Consider the following 25,329-nt stretch of genomic DNA (forward strand, 5'->3'; position numbering starts at 1 on the left):
CCCGGGTGACGTGGGGGCGGGGCTCGTGTTTACTGATGGCAGAGGAGGGGGGCTCGTGGGGGAGGCGGAGTCTCGGCAGTCCTGGCAGGGCCGCCATTTTTGCAAAGCGAAAAGAGACTGGGTTGAGGGGATCTAATTTCTAAAACTCGCCGCTTACTAGGGCACATTTTTATCCGTTTACGCTTTACTTTGAATTGAATTGGAGCCCAAAAGGCACAGGAGCAGCAGAGCACATAGCTCGTAGCACATAGTCTACGTTTGGATACATTTGCGAGCGTTGATAGTGATCCGCAGTGTGTGGACAGAAGTATTGTTTTGGTTGTGGAAGCTGTGTGGATAGCGACGGGGGTCTCACGCAGGTCCTCTTCTTCGCTCTACGGATCTCCCAGAGTGGACTTAAAACGGTATGTATTGCTATTGATACGCTGGGCTCCATCGCTGGGACTAAATCCGACCTGGAAAGGCTATTGTTGGCTTTACTTAGCTTACATGCTGATGTTGGCTAATGGTGGTATCAACCCCCGAGTTTAGCTCGCTGGCTAGCTTGAGGGGGGACGAAAACCGTTATTTCCTCCAGCGGGGGTCTCTTCTTTTTTATCATCATCATGTGGGGTGTCAGACCGCGGGTGATACGACACTATATCTTTCAATGGTGAATGTCAAGTTGGTAGCGCAGCTACCTGGTTAGCACATGCTACTGACTAGCTTAAATTAGCTTGCCCTAAAAAAGCTCTTAATTGTTCGGTAATAGCGAATCATATTGTATGTTGTGTTAGTGAACACTAGCTTGCTTCTTTCACTACAACTACACCCGTTTAAAAGCAGCATTTAAAAACAAAAACGTAGGATGAACGTAACGCTTCGTATAACTAAAAGCAATGGAGGCAAGACAACTGTACTTGTTTGAATTTTTGCGTCGTGTGAAAAAGTCAAGCGGGACTCACGACAAAAATATAACCGATTAGTTTTAGAAAACAAGCGGATGGTGTGTGTATCCATCTAGTCCCCCCTTTGTGTTACAGTAAATACAAAAGTGTTGTTTTGAAGAACAATTGGCAGCTTCATGGCGGTTGCCCTTTTTTTTTTATTGTGCACAAACTTCAAACAAGAGAGTGCACCTCTAACTTGCACAAGGGCGAGATATTAACCCATGGTGGAAGCTCGATACCCTTCGACATACCCCCCCAAAAAAAACCCAACCCCTGAATTTACCCTCATATGTTGCAGGTTTAGGCGATTATGATTCGTTTAAAAAAAGTCTGCGTGGATTATCACACACACACACACAAAAAAAAAACATTTAAGCATTGCTTTAAAGATCTGTTTAGAAACGTTTTAAGATGGATTTTACTATCAGAAAATGGACTAAACAGTTCGGATGTTCAGTCCAGGGAACAATGCATGCATGTAAACATGTCTCTGTAAAGTTCCAGTGCGGTCAAACCCAAATACAGCAGCTGGTTCTGAATGAGCCTCAAACGCCGCGCCACGATTTTTTTTTTTTTTGATAGTGATCTCCGTTCATTTTTTTTCTCTCTCGATCGGTTGTGATGTGAGGATAGAATAAAAGTGTAACAATTCCTCCACGACACATGTCGCGGTGTCTTCTCTCAGTGTTGGTGCGCTTGAGTTCAAGTGCTGCAAGCTCGGGGGAGGGGAGGCTCGTTTGTCGCACTAGATCTACAGCGCCTGTCATAATGGCTTCTCTGAATTTAAGATGCATTAAAAAATGCGAACAGTTAAGGATTCATTGGCCTCTGTTGCTCGTCTGGAGGATCGTTTAAGTCGTGGGGTTCCCCCGGTAAAAGCGGTGGATCCACTGCGTAGTTTTAACAGCTAGCTCCCCATGCTAACTGCGCATTGTACCGTTTAGCTCTTGTCGGTTTAGCGGCTACTTTCCAGTGACCCATGTTGACTTCTGAGTCCTCTGCGTCGACTTATCTAATATATTCCAACAAAAAAAAGCGCCGTTTTTGGTCTCGACTCTCTGGTCTCCGGGTCCCATTTGACTGCTTCTTTTGAGGCCTTCATTGCTATTCGGGCTATAGCTAACTTTGCCATTTGCCTTTCGACGAATTCACACAATGGTAAAAACACATAGACTGTACCGACACAGGGATACTTAAGGTAGTGTGTGAGAGAGGCGATTGAATGCATTCTTGGGGGGTTTTCTTCCCGTGGCGAGGCTCCACCGGGTCAACGGTTGTCTCGCCCGTCCTGAGAAATTCGCTCTGAAAATGGCGACCGCAGCAGCAGCAGCTTGGGTGTTGTGTTGTTACCTCCACACCCCTACCGGCAGGACTGACTGCAGCGCCGACATTCTCTCCGGGAAGCAACTACAGAGCAACATTCTTGTCTGATGGCTTCGACACACAGCGCTAGAAAGAATCCCCACCGCCATGTCTCAGGAAATCTTATTAAGAAACGTGGTGTCACTATTGTTTATGGAGAGGACTCGTTTGAAAGAAGTCTGGATTTCTAGTTTTAAAAAATGAAATGAAGGTGCTTCTATTGTGACTTCAAGTCGCAATCATTTTTGACATTTACCCAGAAAATCTGACACTTGAGAACTGAAATATAAACTGTCATCTTGACATGAAACTCCTTCCTAGAATTACTTGTTGTGGGTGGTTATTAATGTCTAACTCCCATCTGGTCTGAATCACTTTCTATATTAGATGTAATAAACTGTTTTGGTAGAACATATCGCCAAGATTAAGACGAAACATGTACCATAAAGGCAAAATGTGATTACACACCGATGGACAATTTGGCCAGAAAAAAATCAGCTTAGCGGGCACGGAGATGGATCTACCAGGATGCTGTAATTCTTCCTAATAGTAACAGAGGAGGACTACCCTTTGTAATATTGTAAGCACTGGGTTCTGTTTTTTTCGTGCGTTAGGAAGAAAATGTTCGATCTGTATTTAAGATATGCGAGTTTCAGGGATGCTGGATGTCGAGAGGGATCAATAAAGTTGTATCTATCTATCTAAAGAGTGCATATCACAGACAATGGAGGCTTCATAACAGAAGTTAGACAACGATTTCACAACATGTCAAAATCTTGAGTGATTCTCATGTTTCAGAATGAACCCCACATGGCTTCAATAAGTGCACTCATGACTGCAACCACAAGTGTAACCACCGTTCCTTTGTTAGTTTTCTACATTCATTATAATAAAAGTAAACTTTGTTACAGCCAGAGTATTGGTGATCTGTATCAGTGCAAAAGTTTAGCAACATTGCTTTACTCACTTCATCAAATCTCTTGGGAGAAAGACCATTGGAGCATTAAGAACACATTGAGAAGTTTTACATGGTTAAGCATAACTTTAGGTGGCCTATGCAAAATAGTAACCGTTAAGACTTTCTGGCAAAACTTATGATAAATCATCTAGAACTTTGTATTGCTTTCATTCATTGGTTTCTTGTTATTCACCCAGGTCATAGAAGTTTAATCTTGGTGATGAGATGGATACAATTGACCTCCGGATGATTCAGTGCCGGTGTGTCGACTCACCTGCCTTGTTGAGCTAAGAGTATATTTGCTTGCAGTGTTGACAGAGATGTGGCGGGAAATTAACTACTACTCTGCCGCTATATATAGAGACACTTTATATACACAAAGTTGTGTCTCTATTTGATTAACTAGCACTGGTACAACACAACTACTTCTTATTGATATTCTCCTCCATTCCTAGAATATGTATTATTTTAAATAATGAAAGTAACCCTTAAATCACTGAACTTTCTTTGTAGTCTTGTGTTTTACGTTGCTGACGGCTTGTTCTGTTAGCAGTTGCCAGGTCTGTTATGATCGCACTTGTGTGAGACCCAGACCCAAGAGAGTCGCAGACAAAGCTCCCTGGCTGTAAGACCCAACATGGTCACATGACTGCCAGCTGGGACGAGAAACAAGGGCCTAGGTGACATGTTTTAGAAGCACTAAATGGGCTGCAACAGATTCCCTTAATAGAAACCTCTGACAGATGGCTTTAAAGCAAAACAAACGGGAGATCAATTAAATGAAACTATAAACCCAAGCCATGCATTGATGTGCCCCTTTTTTCAAATGAATCTATGATGATTCAGGCTGTATAGTGTACACTTAAATCCAACTTTTTATAATCCGAATCTTTAACAGTGGCTTTGTTTCACAGGATTACTCAGATGCAACGAGGCTCAGGCGTTTGTTGTCGTGTAATTGCTCATTAAACAGTAGCTATTGTAACCAGGACGAGTGACTTTGAGTTATTGGTTTCTCTTTGTGTGCAAGATTTTAGAGCATCATTACACTCTTATTGTAATGATAGATTGTTAAATTTTTCGGGGTTTGATACAACCAGACCTTGTGGCATTTCTTGTAATAAATTATGAAGAACTGGGCAGCTGCCATGTCCCCTCTGTGAATGATGTGAAGAATGGCAGACCAACATTCCATCCCTGTCATGCTTCCTGTACGCCAAGTTTTGCGTTACAGGCTGAGTCACTGCAGCAACTAAAGAAGTGAATAAAGGCTCAGTTTGAGGTGAGATGTAGGTGGGGGGTAAGGGGGGGCTGCTGGAAATCCTTGTTCATCTCTCTCATGAAAGAACCAAGGGTAATCCATGTTTGTCAGTGGAAACCAGAATTGAAAACACAGGCATATGGAGGCAGTAACGGCGAGGAGTAGAGGGTTTCTGGGTGCCGTGTGGGTTTTCCCTCACCGACTTCAGTGCGGTCCACTCTTAAAAGGATAGTTATTCCCTCACAATGACGTGACTGTCTCCTGACGGAGGGAGGGAAAGGCAGAGACTGGGTAACACTATGTGCTCCACTTCGCCACCCAGAGTTTACCAAGCTCCATACTGTGTAGGTTCAGACAGACCCCCGACTAGCCCGCCCCCGTTACCCTCTGAAATCAACGGTATGTAGCAGATTCCTAAGTTTTCAACTGCGGAAGTAAGTGCGTGGAGATAATGAGCGTAATGTGGGACACACTAACTACTCACCCGTGACTCATTAAGTGACCGTTATCCACTTTCACTAGTTGTTTGTGTTTGAAATCTCCACCCATAACCTTCTTTCATAACCAGATCTGCACAGTAGATTTGCCCTACACAAGGTTTAAATGGCCCTTCTTCTCGCTCTGTCATTTGTCTCCGACACTCCCTCTCTTTTCCACTCTGCATTACTGTCTCTGGTTTATTTAGGAAATGCACGAGGGAGGGACAGACATTGGCTTGGACATGGGGACTGGGCACAGGAAGGGAGGTGGTATGTTTTTGGCCGTGTTTCTCCAGGGTGACGAACAGCTCCAACAGAGGAAGTAGGAGGAGCAGGGAAAGGCTGGTGCAGGAGCTCAGATTTAGTCTGGAATGCTTCTGCTCTTTGTGTTTCTTTTGTTTTTTTCCCCTTGCTTAGTTTTGCGTCTTGTCTGGCCTTTTACACGACTTCAAGGTGTACTTGTTGTATCAATTACCCTTGTATGGCAAATGATTAACCATACTTTTGTTTAAGTTGTCGAAGTTTCTAGAAAACTTTGAGCCTCAAACTGCACATACGTAGCCCTGTCGATGAGATCCATTCGACAGGCTGCCCTCTACTGGTAAAAGAATCCCTTGGTTACGTCAGCCTCCATAATGAAATGCCCTCAGTTGTGAAGTCAACATGCAGTTTAAAATAGGCCCTGACACAACCGATAATTTAAAGCTATTTGGCCAATGTTGATCTTGGCTGAGGCTTTCTTTTCATTCACTGGTGTCGGAGCTGGCAGCTGTCACAAACGGCAATCCACATTTTATCCAATTTGTGTTTGAATCACTTAACTCATCGTGTCGTGTCGCTCGTTGCTGTCGTCTCGGATTGATGTATTGACTTCACTGTCGGCTGCCAACAGTCACAAACAAACAAAAAAGATGACATGTATGATGCGTCCCGGGCTCTTGATGGTTGATAAGATCATTTATTAACAACAATATAACACAGGTGACTTAATTCCCAGTCTCTGGTGACCAAATTACGAATCTAAAAAAGTACATGGAATTACTATATAGTTGCCTGTGTGCAATAAACAAGAAGACGGAAACGATAAAAATGTAAATGTTTTGAAACGCTGTCGTCTATAACAAAAGTGATTGTACTGGAAATGAAGTAGAACTAATCACGTTTAAAAAGAATGTTTTAAGTGTATTGAATAAGCAAGAGCAAACATTAATAGGTACTTTGCTGCTCTTTATCAACTCAATTATGACTGTGTTCTGGCTTGTAAGGTAATTATTTCCTGGAGGATTCAGAAGATGTATCCACAGTGTTGTTGACCATTTTTCTCTCCCTGTACACCATTACCCTATTCTGTAGTAATTGTCTCATTCTATATGGACTCTCTTATCTTTAGCCTTTGTTTGGCCCAAGTGCACATACACAGGCGGAGGTGTGACCTCCAGCCTATTTTGTCTCTGCATCTGTCCCTCCCACTAATCCTGCTTATCAACAGAGCTCTGTATCAGGAGCAGTCACACTGACACATATGCTCCTGTCTGGTTTCACGTCACATACTTATACTCGACCGTGTCGCCACTGCTTAAGCCAGTGTATGTTTGCTAATAACTGACCTGTTTGGCAGACTTAGGGAAGTTTCGTCTGGGTCTGTTGACATTTCAGTGATGTATATGTATTTATAATAATATATTAATTGTAAATCCTTTGTAAAGGTTTTTATGAATTGGTCTGTGGTTGCTCTAAGAAAAGCCATCCTCTCCAGGAAAAAAAAGGGGGGAAAATGGCCTCTGTGTGTGGTGGTTTTCTCCCTCTTTTCATGGCGGCTGTCTGCTTTATGTTCTCTTGCTCCCCTTTGTGGGTGATTTTATACAGTGCACGTCTGCCTTCCTGGTTTTTGTACAACTGTATTGCAGTTAGTTTCACATCAATACAACAGTTATACTGTTTAATAAAAAAAAAACGTTACACTTTTCATTGATGACCAATGCACACGCTGATTATATACATTAGTATTTGTTCACGCAATAATCATTAAAGTGACATGTTATTGTTTTTGTCCTGTTTTTCGCTTAATATACTCATTTAACGTTCTTGTTTCTTTTTGCAGGCCTTGTGGATGCACTTAGATGTCTGCAATGACTGCTGTGGCTGGCATGCCTCAGTGTTTCGGACTACCACTCTTCGGACTCAGTAGGACAAGAAGTGATCAGCAGAGAACGTCATGAGCATAGTCATTCCAGTAGGGGTGGACACAGCAGACACCTCATACCTGGACATGGCTGCAGGCTCAGAGTGAGTACTGATACCTGAAGGGCCCAAATTCCCTGACTATAGTTTCTTTTCCTTTTATGAAAGAGGTATAAAAGTATCCAAAGCAAGGTGGAGATAAAGAACCGAGTGAACTAACTGTGGACTTAATTTGGAAAGCGAGGTCACTGGTCAAACAGAAACTGGTCAAGATCACCATAACTTTTTTGTTACGTTGTGTATTGGCAAGAATCTGGCAATTTGATATGTAGGGACAACACTACGATATTGCATGAGTAAGTACTTGACTCTGGTGTTGCTGATTTTACAGAGTGTATGTATCTTTACAAGTCGTTACTGCATTAATTTGTACTGAAACCCAAAATATACCTGAACCTCAGCTACGTGGAAGTAAAGACTGCTTCCATCAAGCGGTCAGAAGTTTAATTTCAACACAATAATTACCAAATGCTGTGAAAATGTTTAATTTCTCATTTAATAAATATGATAAAGTAGTTTTGAATATTGATACAGTATCATGAAAAATAATATTTCCATATTTTAGTGTATTGTTGTTTTCTTACACACCAAATCTCCAGGCAGATGACCTCCTGCTAATAATTAAATGTTACTGTGTATGTGAGAGCACCTGTGTCTTCATAGTGTCCATCCGCTTGTTTTTCTTTTGCCTCTCATCTCCAATCATGCCCACATACTCACCCTATTCCTGCCCGGTACCCATTACATCCCTTTTTTTTGTAGTAGAGCTTGTATGTGAAACACATTTCTGGCTACATGTTGTCTGTGAAAATTCCTTTTTCATTTTGACTACTTCTTTTAGTTGAAACACTTTTTTGTTGTTGGGGAATTTTATTGTCGAGTGTGGGCTCTAATGGACGGTGCAGTCATTACATTGATTTAACTTGCACTTAACAATGGCCTATCAGCAAATATTGTTGACGCTACCAACTACATTTTCCTGCTCGAGTCCACCGTTAATTCCCTCTTTTTTTTTTTATGCTTGAGCATTATGTTTGCTCATGTGTCGTTCTAGTGAGGCAGAAATGGTGCATGGAGTCATGGCAACGGAGCCCCATCACGCCCCTCCTCTCTTCTTTACATAGTCTTGTCAAGGACAGTGCTGTATCTTTTTCTGGTCAAATAAATGAGGCAGGAGGTTCTCGCATGACTACAGAATAACAGACGTCATCGGCTTACGGAGGTGCCACTGTCTCTTTAACCGTCGGAGAGCCCTCCCCTTTTTCGTCTGAGCTGTTGAATTGACAGCTTGTGTTGCCAAGGTATCTGCCCCCCAAGCCCCCTCCAACCCCCCCTTCACTGCGCAAGACATGTTTCCATGGGCACGAGTCTGAGTGACAGGTGGTCTCACAATGATGTTGCGTCTTAAATTGCACTCAAAAATCCCCCCAAAATGTCCTTGGTTCATGTACCTCTGCTTTGAAACGTGGGCATCCTACAGTCTGGACTCTCACCCTTTTGTCTGGCCTGGTTTATTCCAAACGGATATCGATGGTGACTGTAACGATTTCAAAAAACAGTCCTTGATGCACTTCGGACACACGGGCCGAGTCAAAGACGACATGGCTTCCCACTTACCGGAGCCACAGCGTCATGTCTTTTTCCCCACATCCACTGAAGTCTGCAGCAGCGTGACCAGCTGTTGTTTAATGCAGTGAGCGTGTCCCTGGTTACACACGGAGCGTGTGTGCGTGCACATGCTGACGGAGTACGCACCGTTGCCATGGCAGCAAGTGAGCGCTCTTTAAGAGAGAAGGCGTTGCCTCTGGATGCTCGGTGCTGCTCTTTTAGTCTCCTGCCATTAGACTCACCGTCCACCTCGACCCGTCCACTCGCCTCAGTTTAACAGCTGTTTGCACATTAGCCACGTCCGACGCTTAATACGAAAATATAATTATTTAATGGTCTTGTCATTGCGTTCAATTTAAGTCGTTTATATAGATGGACATTAAGATGTTTATTGATCTCGCACAGAGACGAATGTAATATCCAAGCAGAATCCGTTTTCAAAGAGAAATGGCAAAGAAAAGCATGCTTTAAAAATAAAACTACACGTATCAATGTCCTATAAGAAGAGAAATGTACAAAATTCAATGTTCAAATGTAAAATAATAATAAATAAATATCATTAAAAGGTTTATAATATATGAATGAAGTGTTTTGCCAGTTGGTTTATGGGGAAGCTGAAGGATTTATACAAGGATGTTAGTCTTATTACATATTAATGAATAACTTTGTATTGTAAACTATTAATTTCATTTAGAACCAGGATGTATTCTAAATATAAGACATGTTTTTAAATTATAAAGGTTTGCCTCCCATTTCATTTGTGAAGGGAATATGACGGTCAAGTCCTTCCTTTCTATTAAGCAGATGTGTATGTATTAGTTATTATTACATTTCAATGAATAACTTTGTATTGTAAAACCATTAATTTAGTTTAGAACCAGGATCTATTCTAAATATAAGACATTTTTTCAAATTATAAAAGTTTGCCTCCATTTAATATGTGAATTAAATATGACAGTCAAGTCCTTCCTTTCCTTTAAGCAGATGTGTAATACAAATTTACTCTATCACTATGACGAATCACGATACAAAATCGGGTACGATTAGTTTATTCTGCTAATCTCACCTCCGTTTGAAATATTTGATTAGATCCCAAAATATTAAAAATGCAAAATATTACATATCACATGAAAGTTTAAGACTATAAGATTGATGCCTTGAATCCCAATGCATACACCGGTCGCCTCTGATCACTACCTTTTCTACACTGCTTGTTTAAGGTCATGTGGCGGTCCTGTGAAAGTTCTGCCTACATGGAAGTTAATCTGTAGTAAAGACACACACACAGACACACACACCTTAACAAGGATCCGCCCCCAGACCTCGTGTGAGCACTTTTTTTTTTTTACTTTGACGGAACACTTGAGCTGCAATACACACAGGAAGTGTAGCACAGTGCTTGCACCAAGTGCATAGGGAATAGGACAAGCTTATGCAGGTACCGTACCACCTTTTTACATTCAGATAAAGGAAGACCAGCATCAAGCATGTTTATCTTCACTATCCAGTGTTTTCCTTGAAAGTATCGGATCAGAATCTCTCTCTTCTTCTAAACGTGTTTATCAATGGGAAGCGCTTGTTCTTTGCCAGATCTTTTTTGAACCTTACTTGTTTGTTTAGGTTTATTTAAAAAGCTTTTTAAATCGATCAATTATCAACCTTTTAAACATTTGGTGTCCAGTCGGGTGCAGTGAAGCTACCCAAGGTTAGTAATTAAAACTGAGCAATATAATCTGGACTCATTGCTTACTTGTGCCACACATGGACTAAAGGTCTCGGCCTTGTTGTTTTTTTTATTGCCATCATTTTAACTTCCTTTTAATACACCGGTCTGTCTTGTTTCATTTCTCCCGCTCCCTCATCCTAAACACACCCTCCTGCCAACTGTAGAAATGTGTGTCACAATAAGGGTGCGTAGGTTTTTTTTACAAGCCTTTCTAAAGGACACCAAACTGGTGGAAAGTGGCTCTACTGGTTTAGGTGAATATTTACAACGCGATCTTTAATTGCGCTTGAGACAACGTGTATTTTTGTTTACCGTACAAATACTAAAACTATGGCGGTAACATTACTGTACTTGTGTTCTCTGTATACTGTTCCCACTCAAAGCAGACAATGCCCGATTTTGCCTGGTGTGATAACGTTTGTATTTTCTTTGTCTTTCTACTCAACAGACCAGAATCGGTGGAGGCCAGCCCTGTGGTGGTAGAAAAGTCCAGCTACCCTCACCAGATCTACAGCAGCACTTCTCACCATTCCCACAGTTACATTGGCCTCCCTTATGCTGTGAGTACTCTGTATTATTCCTAGAATCCTCCTGGCTACTGTGCGTGGATTAAACTATCACCTGTGTGAAATCATCTCTGCTTGGATTTAACTTTACATTAACTTAGAGAAAAATGCCTGACAGTGCACTTTACTTTGTTGCCGATACATAAATCTTAAGCCCAATGTTTCCATTAAAACAAGCTTTTATTTGTAAGTAAAACTATTTGCACCAGCCTTTCAAAGAACAGTTACGGCTCTTTATGTGGGGAAATTTGCCAGTTTCTATAACAGTTTATTTGTTTCAATGCAACTGCAGATCTGCAAGCTCACCTTTTTGTTGCAAGGCAATATCAACATTCTCATGTTGAAACCATAATTTATAGCGCTTCTGAGCAGTTTATTCTTTTTGTGAAAGTAACTGGAGGCTGTCATTGCATTGAGATTTATTGTGTCCCTGTTTTACAAGAAAGTACCTTTACCACGTCACGAATGAAAGCGCTTTGATGCATAAAGTTATCGTGGTCATTGCACGTGATTAGCAGACTTGAAGCTGTTGAGATTTAAGGAGAAAGAAGAAGATTGTCACACTTGTAATATTCCACATTGCTGTGTTAATATTTCTTTGATCTGATTGACTGGCAGTTTTTGTGTCGCTTCAACTGTCTTATGAGGCTACTTATCATTGTGAAAGTGTTCATGCGATGATATGAGTGAGTCATCAAAAGGCCTTCTGATTTTTGTTACCGTTCTTTATTATTTCAGTGTGATTAAAACTTTCATAACCACTGAGTACAACAGTACAAATCTGAGTAAGCTTTCTCATCAAATGCATACATTTTTATGGTGAAAACATCTTAAGACATTTTTATTTGTGCAGGCTTTTCCTTGGTTTTCTGGAACTCCTGTGTTGTTCTGGGTGTTATCTTGACCTTTTTAGTATATATTTTATCCAGTCTTGTTTTGATTGTTTAAGTGCTTTGTGACCCTGGTCTGGAAAAGCGCTCTATAAATATAAATAACTTACTTACTTGCTTACAATTGGCAGTGTTGTCACTATTGGACATTAGGGTTCTTTACAGAGGTCCCTCATTTATGGCCGGGGTTGCATTCTGAAATCTACCAAGTACTGACTACGTAGTTATTTTTTCCACTTGCCAACTCAAAACGAATTTCTGTCACTCGTGACAGATTTTAATATCTGCTGCTTTTCACAATATATTTAAAAAGCCGTACTGTATGTAAAATCTGTTATGCAGCTGGATGGACGATGAACTGTGACGGCAAGGGACTACTGAAACAAAATTCTCATAAGCTTGTCTTTAATTTGACTGCTCATTGTAAGATTGTTTTGCAATTTCACTGATCCTTAATCTTTTATTTAATCTTAATTCAGGACCATAACTATGGGGCCAGGCCACCACCCACGCCACCAGCTTCCCCACCCCCCTCCATGTTGATCCGACAAGGAGAGGGTGGGTTGTTTCCTGGGGGCCAGGATGAAGCATCCACGGGCACCACACTCAGCACCTCCGAGGATGGCAGCTACGGGGCCGACATCACGCGCTGCATATGTGGCTTCACGCACGACGACGGCTACATGATTTGCTGTGACAAGTGCAGGTAGCGTCCTGTTCACTTTGGATAAAACCTCTGTTTTAAGTTGGCCCTTGCATAACCAACATCCCTGTTCCCTTTTGACTCCAGTGCCTGGCAGCACATAGACTGCATGGGCATCGACAGGCAGAACATTCCCGAGACCTACCTGTGTGAGCGCTGTCAGCCAAGACACCTGGACAGAGAGAGGGCCATCCTGCTGCAGACCAGAAAAAGAGAATGTTTGTCTGGTAAGAAGCAATAAACTTTGGAATTTTTCTTTTTGAACGTCCATTTTTTAATCAAGATCCTTTGTTCAAACACAAAAAAGAATGTGCAGACATACTAGAAAACATTATATTTTTATAGAGATAACTTGTCTCTGTTCTTTTTCTGCGAGCTATAAACAATATGTGTCCAATAAATGTATATATTGAAATATATTTGCAATATGAATAGCCTAAAAGAATACTAATAAATCAACAGTTAATCATATAATTATTATTCAACATCTGAAATGTAAAATTCAACCATTGATTGTTCTGATGACACTGATATACCGCCATAGTTGTTCACCTTACAGCCAGCTATGTCACACTGACACCTGGTGGACAAATGGCAAATCTCCCGCCGGGTCTATTGTAATTCGTTTGGATAGAAGATGGGATTAATAACTCGCCTAACAAAAAATTCCTACGGAGGTTCTGAGGAGTTAATAAAAAAACGATCGGCTTCTTTCACAGATGGGGACACCAGTGCAACGGAGAGCGGAGATGAGGTTCCACTGGAGCTCTATTCCACTTTCCAACATACGTCAAATACAATCACTCTCACCACGGGGCGTCTCGGCAATAAGCAAGCGGATAAAAAACGAAAAAAGAGCGGCGATAAAGAGCCGCTAGCAGCCTCTGCCAAAGCAAAGAAGGTCAGAATCTTTCATACAACTATGATTATTTCCTGCATTAAGAACGTTGTTTTAAATGTTTTTGAATGCTCGATTTAAACGCAGGCCTTCCGGGAAGGATCCAGAAAGTCCTCGAGAGTGAAGGGTGCAGCTCCAGAACAGGAGCCATCGGAGCACTCGTCCATGTGGGAGAACAAAATAAAAGCCTGGATGGAGCGATACGAGGAGGCCAACAGCAATCAGTACAGCGAGGACGTTCAAGTTCTGCTGCGTGTCAAAGAGCAGGGCGACGGCAAAAGTCTGGCGTACAACACCCACCTATCATCTTTTAAACCACCAGTAGAGGTACTCTTGCTCTGAATGTTTGGTTTTCATTTTCAACCCGGTTGCTAATCCATGCCTGCACTTCTACAGAGTCAGGTTCAGAAGAACAAGAAGATTCTGAAAGCAGTTCGAGATTTGGCCCCGGACTCTCTTATCATCGAGTACAGGGGCAAGTTTATGCTCCGACAGCAGTTTGAGGCCAACGGATATTTCTTCAAAAGGTCAGTTATTTTTCATGTAAAGGTGACACTTGTTTGTTGCCCTAGTTGTTGTTAATAGTTAACCTTAATCTCATTCTTCAGTTTACTGCTGCCATAAAAGATACTTTATAGTAAATCCAGTCGCCACAACTCAAGATAAAATGTTTTACGATGTCGGTGAAATAAAATATTGATACACTTAAATATCGTGATATTTTTTATTAATTATACCAAATCGGTATTTAACAGCACATTATACATTTTTGATAAACAATTCTTTCCTTCAAGAAATCCATTGATTTATTTTTTCCATTTCTTTATCTAAAAAAACCTTGCTTCAATTTCTTCTCTTGTATATACTTATAAATATACTGTAAATCCTTTGTCGTCTACTTCATTGTGTGTTGAGCATGCTATGCTATAAATTATTTAAAGTTAACAAATATATAATCGTCCCTACAGTCTAATGTTGTATTAATTGAATAAGTTGCTACTCATTTTTAACACAAACAAAACAATCTGCACTTGGCTCTTTGCTTCTCCAGGCCGTACCCATTTGTGTTATTTTACTCAAAATTCGATGGACTGGAGATGTGCGTTGACGCCCGCAGCTTTGGCAACGAAGCTCGCTTCATCCGGCGCTCCTGTACCCCTAACTCTGAGGTTTGTGACCCTTTTATTATGTCTCGCTCTTCATATGGCTAGTTTTTCTGTTCTTGTGTGATTTTAATTTTAATATTTTTTTTCAAGGTGCGCCATGTCATTGAGGACGGCATGTTGCATTTATACATCTATTCCTTGCGGCCCATTGCCAAAGGCACAGAGATCACCATTGGGTTTGATTACGACTATGGCAGCTGGTGAGTTGCGTCCAAACTGTCGAGCGCTCGTTGAAGCGACGTGATGCTGACGTTTGTTTCCTTCCTTCAGTAAATACAAGGTGGACTGTGCCTGCGTCAAGGGGAACCCGGAATGCCCGGTCTCGAAGCACAATTTGGAGCCTACAGAGAACTACGTTTCCTGTGGGCGACGCCGCGGCAGCCGCAAGGAGAAGGACTTGGCGCGTGATGACCAGGGTCAGAACCAGAATATGGGTTTGGATGAAGAGTTAAAGGGGAAGAGCATTGGCGACTGCAAGCAGCGTAGGCTCTCTCCTCTTCGGCTTTCCATCTCAAACAATCAGGTACGCCTTATCTTCACTCAAACATGTTGCTGTTGATGCTGACCTCCATGCATGATCACATTTCATCTGTTTTCAGTCAAATGTCTTGAATGCTTGTTCTCCCCTTTATTTTGTTCCATCCCGGTTAGTTCCTGATTCATCCTGTCATTCCCCAAACAGTCATCTTCAATCACATGATATTAGACTGAGATATTACCAAGGCACAGTCTTAAACGGCACTAAACAAAAAATTGCTCCAAAATAAATCTTTCTCTTCAATATAAATGATGGTATTGCGATATATTGCGCTACTGAAAGAACAAGGATATATTTGTAGTATTTCTGATTACTATAATATAGTGTTATATTTATATGTAATATGTATTATCTGCAATTTACAGACTACATGACTCTTTAAGGAGTCTTAACTGCTTTAATTTGTTTTGAAAGCAAAGTTACTCCAAACGTATTTAAAATCTGCTGGACTCGATTGTATCCTCTTGTCCTTAGTCTTGTGAGATTTCCTTGTTCCTTTAGCTGCAGAGGACGTATTGACTGCTCCCATCTAGTGGCTGGAAGATTAATTGCATGGAAAAAATAAACAAATTTGTTATGCATGTTATAGTTGAATAAAAAAAATGGAATGATTTTATTTATTATTATTGATTATTATTTAACATTCTAAACTATAAAATAACTATGATTACAAATAAAGTGTTTTGAAAGTTAAAAAAAAAGAGTTAAAGTGCAACACAATATCTCACTATATCCTGCATCGATATTTTCTCACATCCCTTACCACAATGTATATTTTTTTGTGTCAAGTATTCAAATGAATAATTAACATGCAAATATTAACTTTTTTGTGAAATACAAATATAGGGTTCTAAAATTACATTCTTAAAAAGAAACCCAGTTAATCTATAGTATCAAAATGCAACATATCCTATCTCCAGGATTTTGTCAATGCACAACCCTATTTATTACCTACCACAAATGTAGTTTTTTTTAAGTTTCTTCTTTGATTACACTAAAATATTCTATGATTCTTTAGTGATTTCTACCTTTACCTCACCTCCCCCCTTCCCCAACTTCTTTTAGTCTGTAACCAGACTGATGATCAGACATGATAAAAGCGCCATTCGGCCCTCTCGCCTCTTACAGGATCCTGAGTTATATGAGGATCTAGAAGACAAAACCTCCGTTAGCAATGAAGTAGAGATGGAGTCAGAGGAGCAGATTGCTGAGAGGAGGAGGAAGATGGTAAGTTCGCACTGCTAGGGGCTTCAGCTTTTTTTTGTTTGGGCCGCACATACGCACATGCAGAGCCAGAGCAAATCAAACTTTTGGCTCTGGCCAGGGACTAGTCTGCTAAAGGGGTGTGGCTTGGATAGGTGCCGCTTTTTCTTTAACAAAAGACCCTTCTCTTCATCACTCATCCGCTCCCACCACTGCCTCCGGCTTTTTTTTTTTGGTTCCTTTCTTTCACCTCACCCTATGAAGGCTTTGCAATTTCCTCTCTGCACTGGCTACTTAAGCTCATTGGTTTGCCACTTTTCAAGTCTAGGCTAACCGGTCGAAGCTTTGTAATCCTTGAGTGATCTCGTGTTTTTCCAAGGATTTTCCCAAATGTACACGTTACTGTACAACGGCATTGATATATACACCCAATGAATTTCCCTGCAGTCGGCTCAATTTCACATCTTGTGTAAAGTGCCGACTCATCACTGTCCAACATACATTACCTCTCGTTGGTGTGAGGAAGATCGATAGTTGCAGGAAAGTGCTTTGTTGCAAAGGCTGCCCTGACTTTGGGATACCTGGTGGCTATTTTTTTTTTTTTTAATGGAATGTGCTGTGGGACATTGTGCTGTAGAGCAGCAACGAAGCATTCCAGAACTGTTTTTAAGAGGAAGTGTTTTTTCCAAAAAGCAGTTTTTTTTTTTCTTTAAACTATGGACAAAATATATTCCCCTAGAAGTTTAAAGAGCCAGTTGGTGTGTGGGGGTGATGTTTTGTACTTTCTATAGTCGAGATACGGCTACACATACACATTCTATACTAAAGGGCAAATGAAGAATGTATAGATTTAGATGAATTCCTGCACGCTGACACCCTTTGATCAGTCTTATTCACACACACACACACACACATTATCCAGACCCGGATTTGAAGATGTTTATCTTGGTTTGATCCAATGTTCTGTCAATAATGAATCAAACCTTTTTATGAGATAAAATTGTGAAAATTGTGATTTATTTTATATAGTTTGTTTCAACTTTTATAAACCAATCATGATGACGAATTATTAGTTAAAGATTTAGAATTATAGATATTTATTTGTTTTTATCATTAACCTGCATATTGTATACATCATCCGATAATTTTGCATGGTAAATAAAACGATAAACAAAACTTGTTAGCTTGAATAAATACATGTTATTTGTCATATTTGCAATTACTACTGTTATTAATAGTTGTATATTTAATTATATATTATATGATTATCAGCAAATTTGTGGGTGCAGATTAAATAATCCCGCGCAACACTTGATTTGGACGGACTTTCTAAAGTCCAACCTCCTTCACAAATCGTGCCTGTCGTAGCTCCAGACTGTACCAGCATCCAGACCTGTCCAATGTCTCTAAGCCCTGTTTAGGGAGGAGAATCCTCATCTAAACTCGGCTGTCTCTTTATTGAACACTCAGGCCAGCCCAGCGGAGCAGTCCCATCTCCCTGTCGGGGCGGCTTCCAGCTGGAAGGGATTGAAAAACAAGGAGGTAAATCTGTCCCATCCGAAGCAAAACCACTGCACCCATCAATCAGCCTCCCACTTCTAACGTCCAGGACGTTACTATCTGTCAATATTGTCTGCAATCTTTAGCCCTTAGCCATTCGATAGATACACGTTATCTCCGTGCCCTTTTGGTTTGGATCTACTCGTCCAGGGGTTTCTTAACTGGTGAAGTGTTTATGGTTGTGGCAACTATTAAATAGGCAGTTAGACAAATGACACATTTTTTACATGAATAGGTTTGTGTTCCTCCTTTTCCTCCGAATCCCTCCTCCCCCCCCTTTTTTTTTTTTTTTTTCTAAAGAGCTCACCCACCTTTGCACTTGGCTAGAGCTGCTTTTGCCATGTAGCACACATCGACCTGCTGAGGATGACGATGATAATGCCGTACAATCGTTCTGACCACATTTTGCTGTTCGTCATACAGACACGAGAGGAGAGAAAGATGGAGGCGATCCTGCAGGCTTTCGCTCGAATGGAGAAGCGCGAGAAGCGGCGGGAACAAGCGCTCGAAAGAATTGGGACTGTCAAGCCCGAGGTCGGAGGGCGCGGTGACATCAAGGAGGAGCCACAAATGGAACCGGAGATGGATGAATCCCCGTCTGTCTATCAGGTGAGTCCAGGATTAGTTTTTATGAAATGTCGTGTAATTTTACACTGTGCTCTCATTTGTTATTTCCAATTAATTGTTGAAATAAAAAATGATTTATAGTGAATCATAAACATATATCAATTATCATAATTATACAGCTGTAGTTTTCAAACATGTTATTTTTGACCTGGGTTACTTCACTTTTGTTTTGTCTATGTCTGTTATTTTTTAATGACTTTGGCTACAACTTGACTCGTGGATGTTTCTACTGCAGCCACTTCTTGAGGTGAAAGAGGAGCCCGGGCTTAAACCGGCTAAAGTGAAAAGCACCAGGAACAGGAAAAGCTTCACGAGAAACCGCACCCATATAGGACAACAGCGACGACGAGCTCGAACCATCAGCACCTGCTCTGATTTGGCTCCTGGGTCACCACCTGAGCCCTTGGAACCTCTGACTAATGACGTCTCTGAGGGGGAGCCCACACCCAGTCTGCCAGAACCTGAAGCCATCGCCTCTCAAGCTCTAGACTGCAGCCCCCCACCCAGCAGCTCGCCAGCTCCCGACAGACACCGATCTGGGAGCAAGAGCTTCAAAACAAAAAAGGTAGCTCTCTCACGTCGAACCAGCTTCTTTGTAATTCAGCTTTTTCACTCACCCGACTTTCTTCAACAGCACTTGGTCAGCGAGTGGGTGGGAGAGAAGCAGCCGGATCGATCAGCGTCTCGGACACCCGAGCCCACCCCAGAGAGACCGTTGAGAATCAGCAGCGACCCTGAAGTACTTGCGACGCAATTAAACGCCCTTCCTGGACTGGCCTGTTCGCCCCAAGTCTACAGCACCCCCAAACACTATGTTCGCTTCTCATCGCCTTTCCTGGCGAACCGCAGCCCAACGACTCCCGGAGTGCCCACCGGGAGGCGACGTTCCAGAGAACTGCCGGAAACACCTCAAAGCACGGGCTCCTGCAAGAAGGTACAGCATCCAAGTGTTTTTTTCAGTTACCATATTTTTTCGGAAATGCACATTTAAATTTTCTCAAAAGTTCCAACGCTCCGTAATATCACTCCCCCAGTCTTGGCGTGCGCCTTATAATCAGAAAAATGTGGTATTCCCATTTGTTCCTCTTCTCACTGTTTTATCTTTTTTTACAGCGGTGGCTTAAGCAGGCTCTGGAGGAAGAGGGGTCGACAAGTCCAGCAAGAAGACCAAGTCTTTTTATGCCGACAGAAGGCCCGCTAAGCCCCTCTCTCAACGGAGAGTCCGACAGCCCTCTACCTTACAATGGCACCTGCCCAGTGTCGGGTAAACGTCTCATCCCGATAGAAAGTCTTTACCTAGGTCAACATGTGAGACTCATTTCATTTTTGCACATTTCAGATTTGCCTACACCTTTGAAGAAGCGACGGTTGAGTCCATTAGACGCCTGTTTGTCCGAAGGCTCGACACCCTACGGCTCGCCTTGCGCAACACCCACCCGAGCAGACCCGGCAGAGATACCCCTGACACCCGTCTTAAGTGCAACTCCACCACGTCCTCGTCCAGAGGAGCCACAGGCCGAGCCTTTACCCAGCACCCCGACTCACGCTCTCAGTGTACCACAGGAGGTGAGATTCGTTTACATTTAAGCATTACTTTTTTTTATTCCATATTTTCTTCTGATGACCGGTTTAATATTATTAAACACTTATATTGCTCTTCGATACTGGGTAACCATGTGACGCCAAAGTTTGACTTCATTCAAGTCGCGGATGTACTGAGAAGATTTTCTTAGTATGTGTGAGATATAAAACTGGAATACCACCTGACAAAGGTTTAGTTTTTTTGTGTTTGTAAAGAGAGGCACATACCAACCGTGTCAGCGATGCAATATTTAAGGGGTGCCAACTTTTTTGATGATATATTAAGTGCATTAAATAAAATTTATCTTATAACGAGTCAAATGAACCCGGGTGCTGGTTTCTCTGCGAGTAATGTTGCTTGACATGTCAAGAGTCACATGTTAATGAACTTATTATAACTTTATTTTCAATATAATTCAAACTTTTAAACTGTTGTCATCGATACAACTACATGATTCATTTTCTTCCTGTGCGACCAGGTGTCAAATGAATAATCTTACTGCTTTGATTCAGAGTGATTAATATAGTTCTTCCTCTTGCAGAGTGAATCGTCGGCGGAAAACTCCCCCGAAGTCAGTAGGAAACCAAGTGTGGTGGAGGTGAGCCGGTGTTCATGTTTTTACAAGTCAAAGCTATTTATCTAGAAGTCAACGCACTCTTCCAAACCCACTTGAATTCTGTAAAGCTTATTTAAAATATATGTTCTCCATGACTATTCCCCCCCTAAAGCAGTGACTAGACAATGTGACTCTACTTTTTGTCTCCAAGGCGGATCGTCCTCCTTCGTTGGTCTCGTCACCGTGCATCCGGAACGCCAGTTCAGATGCGCCGCCATCGGAAAGCATCGCTCAAGTTCCTGGAAGCCCTACACCGCCCCCTGCTGCCGAGCCTATGATCTGCGTTGAAGAAAAGGTGGACGTCGTGGCAGCAGAAAGCAACAGTGAGGTTCCCTCCTCAGCCGAGACGTGCACTTCTTCGTTCCCTTGCTGGATAAAAAGCCCAGAGCGAGGCCCCCAACCCGGACCTGCCGGCCTGAACTTTTCTCCCATCAACTCGAACCTGAGGGACCTGACCCCCTCCCACACGTTGGAGCCGCTCCCGGCTCCCTTTAGGACCGAGACGTCGTCCGGGGCTGTATCGGGTCCCGCAGCAGGACTGGGGTCACTGGTCAGCTCGCAGCCTCCCTTCAGTGAAGGACAGGGGCAGGTTTTTTACCCCAGCTCCGAGGAGGGGTCTGCTTCCGTTGGCTTTTCACGCTCCCTCAACTTGGACAGTGCTGTAGATGGCGGGTCGGCACAGAACCCGCCTCAGAAGAAAAAGGTGAGATGACAACATTATTTTCATGGGTAAACTGACCTCAGCTTTCACATATGATAATATAATAATAATTATAAAAATAATTCACTAAGGGTGTGTGTTGGCAAGAATAAGGAGATAAAATGCGTATTATGATAGGCGTAGGATAATGTGATACAGTAGGTATATATATTTGTATACATTTGTTGTATTGCACAAGTACCTTACTCTAGTGTCGCAGAATTTACAGACCAATTGACTCATTGAATTTGTTACTTCTTTCAATGTTTTGTTGGCAAAATATGTCCAAACGTCAGTTTTAAAAGCTGCTGAAGTCGATTGTATCCTCTCGTCCTCAGTTGTGGCCGGGCTAGAGCATGATTCCCTTGTTTCTTTTAGCTGCCGCCGGTGTAATGACTGCTGCGGCTTGAATTTAATTGCAACACAAAACTGAACATGCCGTGAATATTTTATTTTTTTATATAGACTTAATTAAAATATAAACCATAAAAGAGGGACAGAATAAAAAAACAATGCTGTTGAATATTGACTCGGTATCATGAATAAAATATTTAAGTGTATCAATATGTTCTTACACCCCTGTAATTCAGTGTTTAAACCTTCTATTTAATATGAACCGTTTTGAAGTGAAACAACGAACATGTTTTTGGTTCAACTCTGCCATCTAGTGGCGCAAAAGCTAAACACATCTGACCTCCATTTCCCAGGTTTCCCTGCTGGAATACAGGAAGAGGCAAAGGGAAGCTCGCCGCAGCGGCTCCAAGACTGAATGCAACTCTCCGGTTTCCACCATTCCCCCTTTAACCGTGGACGCCTTCCCCACCGCGATGGACGCCCCCAATGAGAGCCTAGTACCCCCTCCTCCTCCGTCGCTCTGCAACACGACCCCCGTCAAAGACCCCCAGTCCGGCGAGGAGGCCGAGGCCGGAGGGGAGAAGGAAGGGGGCGAGGGACATTGGTAAGTCATGTTGCCTGCAGGGTTTTACTCTTTCCTGTTTCTGGCATTTAAATGATGGTATGATGATTAAAAAAAATGGAGGATGTGAGGGAGCATGTAGTCTGTTCTTATTTCTATTCTAGGATTTAAAGCCGACTTATGAACTACTGTTACATACAACAATTTTTTGACGTATGTTCTGCCTCCAGGAATTCGTCAAACTCGGTGGAGCAGGTCCGAGAGCGCGGGTTCAACAGAGCCGTGCAGATCAACAAGGACAAAGACACGGGTGAGAGTCGCCGTCAGTAACTTGATGTTTCAAACCCTCGGATACGTTTGCTCATCCGTGCTGCTCCTCTAGATGTCGAGGCGGAGGGTGGAGAGGGTGTGAGAGACTGTCTGTCTCCCAGTCCTCAGAAGACCCCGACTCACGTGGTAAGTTTGTAAAAACTCTCCAGCATGTGACGCCGATCATCAACGTGACTCCGTTTCTGTCTCAGCCCGGCTCTCCTGGTCCCGCCGCTGCTGCCGCCCCCCCGCCCAGCTGGCCATCCAAAGAGGACGACGTCGACGGTCCGCCTCGGCCCACCAACCCGACCGGCCAGCTGCAGAACAAGCCTCCGGCGGTCAAGCAGGCGGCCCCCGTGACGCCCACCAAGCTGTTACCGTCGTCGCCCGTCCACTTCCCCGGGTCCGCCCTCCTGCACTCGCCCAAGTCTCAGCCTCAGGGCTCGCCTTACCGCAGCCAGAGGGCGCTGTTCTCCGGGCCGCAGCCCCAGACCGGCCCGACCCCCTTCTCGCCGTACAGCGCGCAGGCGGCTCCGCCGCCGCCTCCCCCTCCCCCGCCCGCGCCCCAAGTGTCCGCCACCTATTTCCCCGCCCAGAGCCCCTCGCCCGCGGGACCCTTCGTCGGGTTCAAAGCGGCGGTCACGCCCGCCTATCCCCCCGGTTCCCAACCCATCATGCAGACACTACCGCACGCCGTGCACTATCAGACCTCAGCCGCACCCCCGCCGCCCCCTCCTCCCCCGCCGCACCCCATGCCCGGCCCCCACCTGATGCACCTGCAGCCCCCGCCCATCCAGCAGCTCATGCTGGCCGCCGCGCCGCCCCCTCCTCCGCCCCCGCAGGGACAGACGTCCCAGCAGCAGCAGCTCCCACCCAGCGGACCACCGTTACTGTCGCTCACGCCGCCTCCCCCTCCTCCCCCGCCCCCACCCAACCCTTCCGGCAACGCCCAGATGCCTCCACATCACTATCAGAACTTGGGGGGCTTTCAACCGGCGCTTCTTCACCCCGGAGCTGCTGCCAACCCCTCGGTGCCCCCCTCCTCTTACCCCTCGCCCTTACAGTCGGCCGGACTCCCCCCTCCTCCCCCGCCCCCCCCTCAACAGACTCAGCAAGGCCCGGCTCAGGCCGCTTCCTCCCAGATGTCTTCTGGGACCCGTGGACCCGCCGCCCCCTCGGCCCCCTTCCACAGCTCGGGATACCTGAGCACGGGGTGGCACTGACCCCCACCCGTCCCGCCGCCTGACCCCCCACCCCCCTCGTCCTCCGCTGCTGCCTGAGAACTCTCCTGGAGGCGGGCTTGTACAGTAATACTGTAAATAAGTTTTCTATGTACCTGAACACATGGCCAGTGGAAAAACAGCTGATTGTGGGATTCGAGAGTACTTTAAAAGACAATACCACAATCTTCAATAAAAGACTGTAAACTGAAAATGGACAGACCCCCGGTGCTCCCCCCTGCTCTTTTCGCTTTTATATATCCTTTCCATGATGGAGAGGCAAGCTCTTGTACGTGTCTTGTTTGGACTCCTGTCGTAAAAAAAAAAAAAAAACCCGCACTTTGTTTATCGATGGACATTCCAGCCTGTCCCGTTTCCCAGCCAGCTTCTCCTCACCCTCCCTCCCCCCCTCTCACCCCTTTTCACCTCCCTTGTCTGTCTTCAACTTTCCTTTTAAATCTAGCGGCTCATTATAGGCGAAAGAAAGCTTTTTGTATAGAGACTAAACACACTTATTTTTCTTTATTACTAGTCGATAAACAGCAATTATCTGTTGACCGCTGCAGATGCAGAAAAGCCCCATTTTTGTTTGGGGGCGTGGGGTGGGGGGGGCTGTCTCACCACCTTGGGAGGCTGCACTCGTGTTTGTAAGGTTGATTCTTTGTAAGGTTGTCTTCTGTGTGTGTGTGTGTGTGTGTGTGTGTGTGGCTGCCTAGTATGGAGATGAGTGGACGTGTGAGAGGTTTTGTACATGGAGTGCTTGAGAAAGAGCATGGTTTCGCCCGCCAGGTTTAGGACATTAGCGGTTTATTTTTGAATATCGATGGTTATTTGTAGAAAGTGTAATTTAATGTATAGGTGGTTACTCAAGCTTTCACACGAAAACGAGTTGTAAATAATTGCTTCTTTTCTTTTCTATGCTTGTAAAAATTCGCTCCCATCCCATTTTGCTATATGGTTGTAAATACGAACGCTCTTATTGGCAAAAAAAGCTGAATGTTTCTGTGGCTGTAGCATTTTTATTTCCCTCTCTGGACGTTACAACTTTTGTCTTTTTCTATTATTTGTGTGTGAGTGTATGTTTGTGTGGAGGAGAAACTCACAGACACTGCACTGGTTGGCTATTTTCATGGTTCATTATAATAAATCACTGTAATGACAGTTTTATACCACTTGTTGTGACGCCTCTCTGGAACATTTTCTACCTTTTTTTTAGTTTTTATTTCCTATTAAGAGTTTGTGTAAATGAACACGATACACTGAGTCGCATC

At 43.4% G+C, this 25,329-nt stretch overlaps 1 protein-coding gene across 4 annotated transcripts; it reads left to right on the forward strand.

Annotated features, from left to right (window-relative positions):
- kmt2e (lysine (K)-specific methyltransferase 2E) lies at window positions 1–25,230 on the forward strand. Of its 4 annotated transcripts, XM_087786593.1 has the most exons (24): window positions 1–404; window positions 7,091–7,275; window positions 11,013–11,124; window positions 12,500–12,726; window positions 12,811–12,950; window positions 13,443–13,624; window positions 13,709–13,948; window positions 14,018–14,148; window positions 14,673–14,790; window positions 14,878–14,987; window positions 15,058–15,310; window positions 16,454–16,552; window positions 17,999–18,070; window positions 18,512–18,697; window positions 18,951–19,280; window positions 19,350–19,649; window positions 19,829–19,979; window positions 20,055–20,281; window positions 20,839–20,895; window positions 21,065–21,616; window positions 22,321–22,571; window positions 22,760–22,839; window positions 22,912–22,985; window positions 23,051–25,230. In XM_087786593.1, the coding sequence occupies exons 2-24, from the start codon at window positions 7,205–7,207 to the stop codon at window positions 24,059–24,061; spliced, it is 4,974 nt and encodes a 1,657-aa protein (XP_087642719.1). In that variant the 5' UTR covers window positions 1–404; window positions 7,091–7,204; the 3' UTR covers window positions 24,062–25,230. The 4 variants fall into 4 exon arrangements, with proteins under 4 accessions (XP_087642719.1, XP_087642721.1, XP_087642722.1 ...); XM_087786595.1 differs by lacking the exon at window positions 17,999–18,070; XM_087786596.1 differs by lacking the exon at window positions 16,454–16,552.
- The last annotated feature ends 99 nt before the right edge of the window (window positions 25,231–25,329 follow it).

The sequence above is a fragment of the Callionymus lyra genome, chromosome 3 (genome assembly GCF_982586985.1).
Source record: "Callionymus lyra chromosome 3, fCalLyr1.hap1.1, whole genome shotgun sequence".
In the NCBI taxonomy this organism is placed as follows: Eukaryota; Metazoa; Chordata; class Actinopteri; order Syngnathiformes; family Callionymidae; genus Callionymus; species Callionymus lyra.

Excerpts from the sequence above, each read along its gene's own strand:
- kmt2e (XM_087786593.1), top strand. The coding sequence starts at position 7,205 with ATGAGCATAGTCATTCCAGTAGGGGTGGACACAGCAGACACCTCATAC. Across the intron at positions 13,625-13,708 it reads CCTCTGCCAAAGCAAAGAAG|GCCTTCCGGGAAGGATCCAG; the intron begins GTCAGAATCTTT and ends ATTTAAACGCAG. Across the intron at positions 20,282-20,838 it reads CTCTCAGTGTACCACAGGAG|AGTGAATCGTCGGCGGAAAA; the intron begins GTGAGATTCGTT and ends TTCCTCTTGCAG.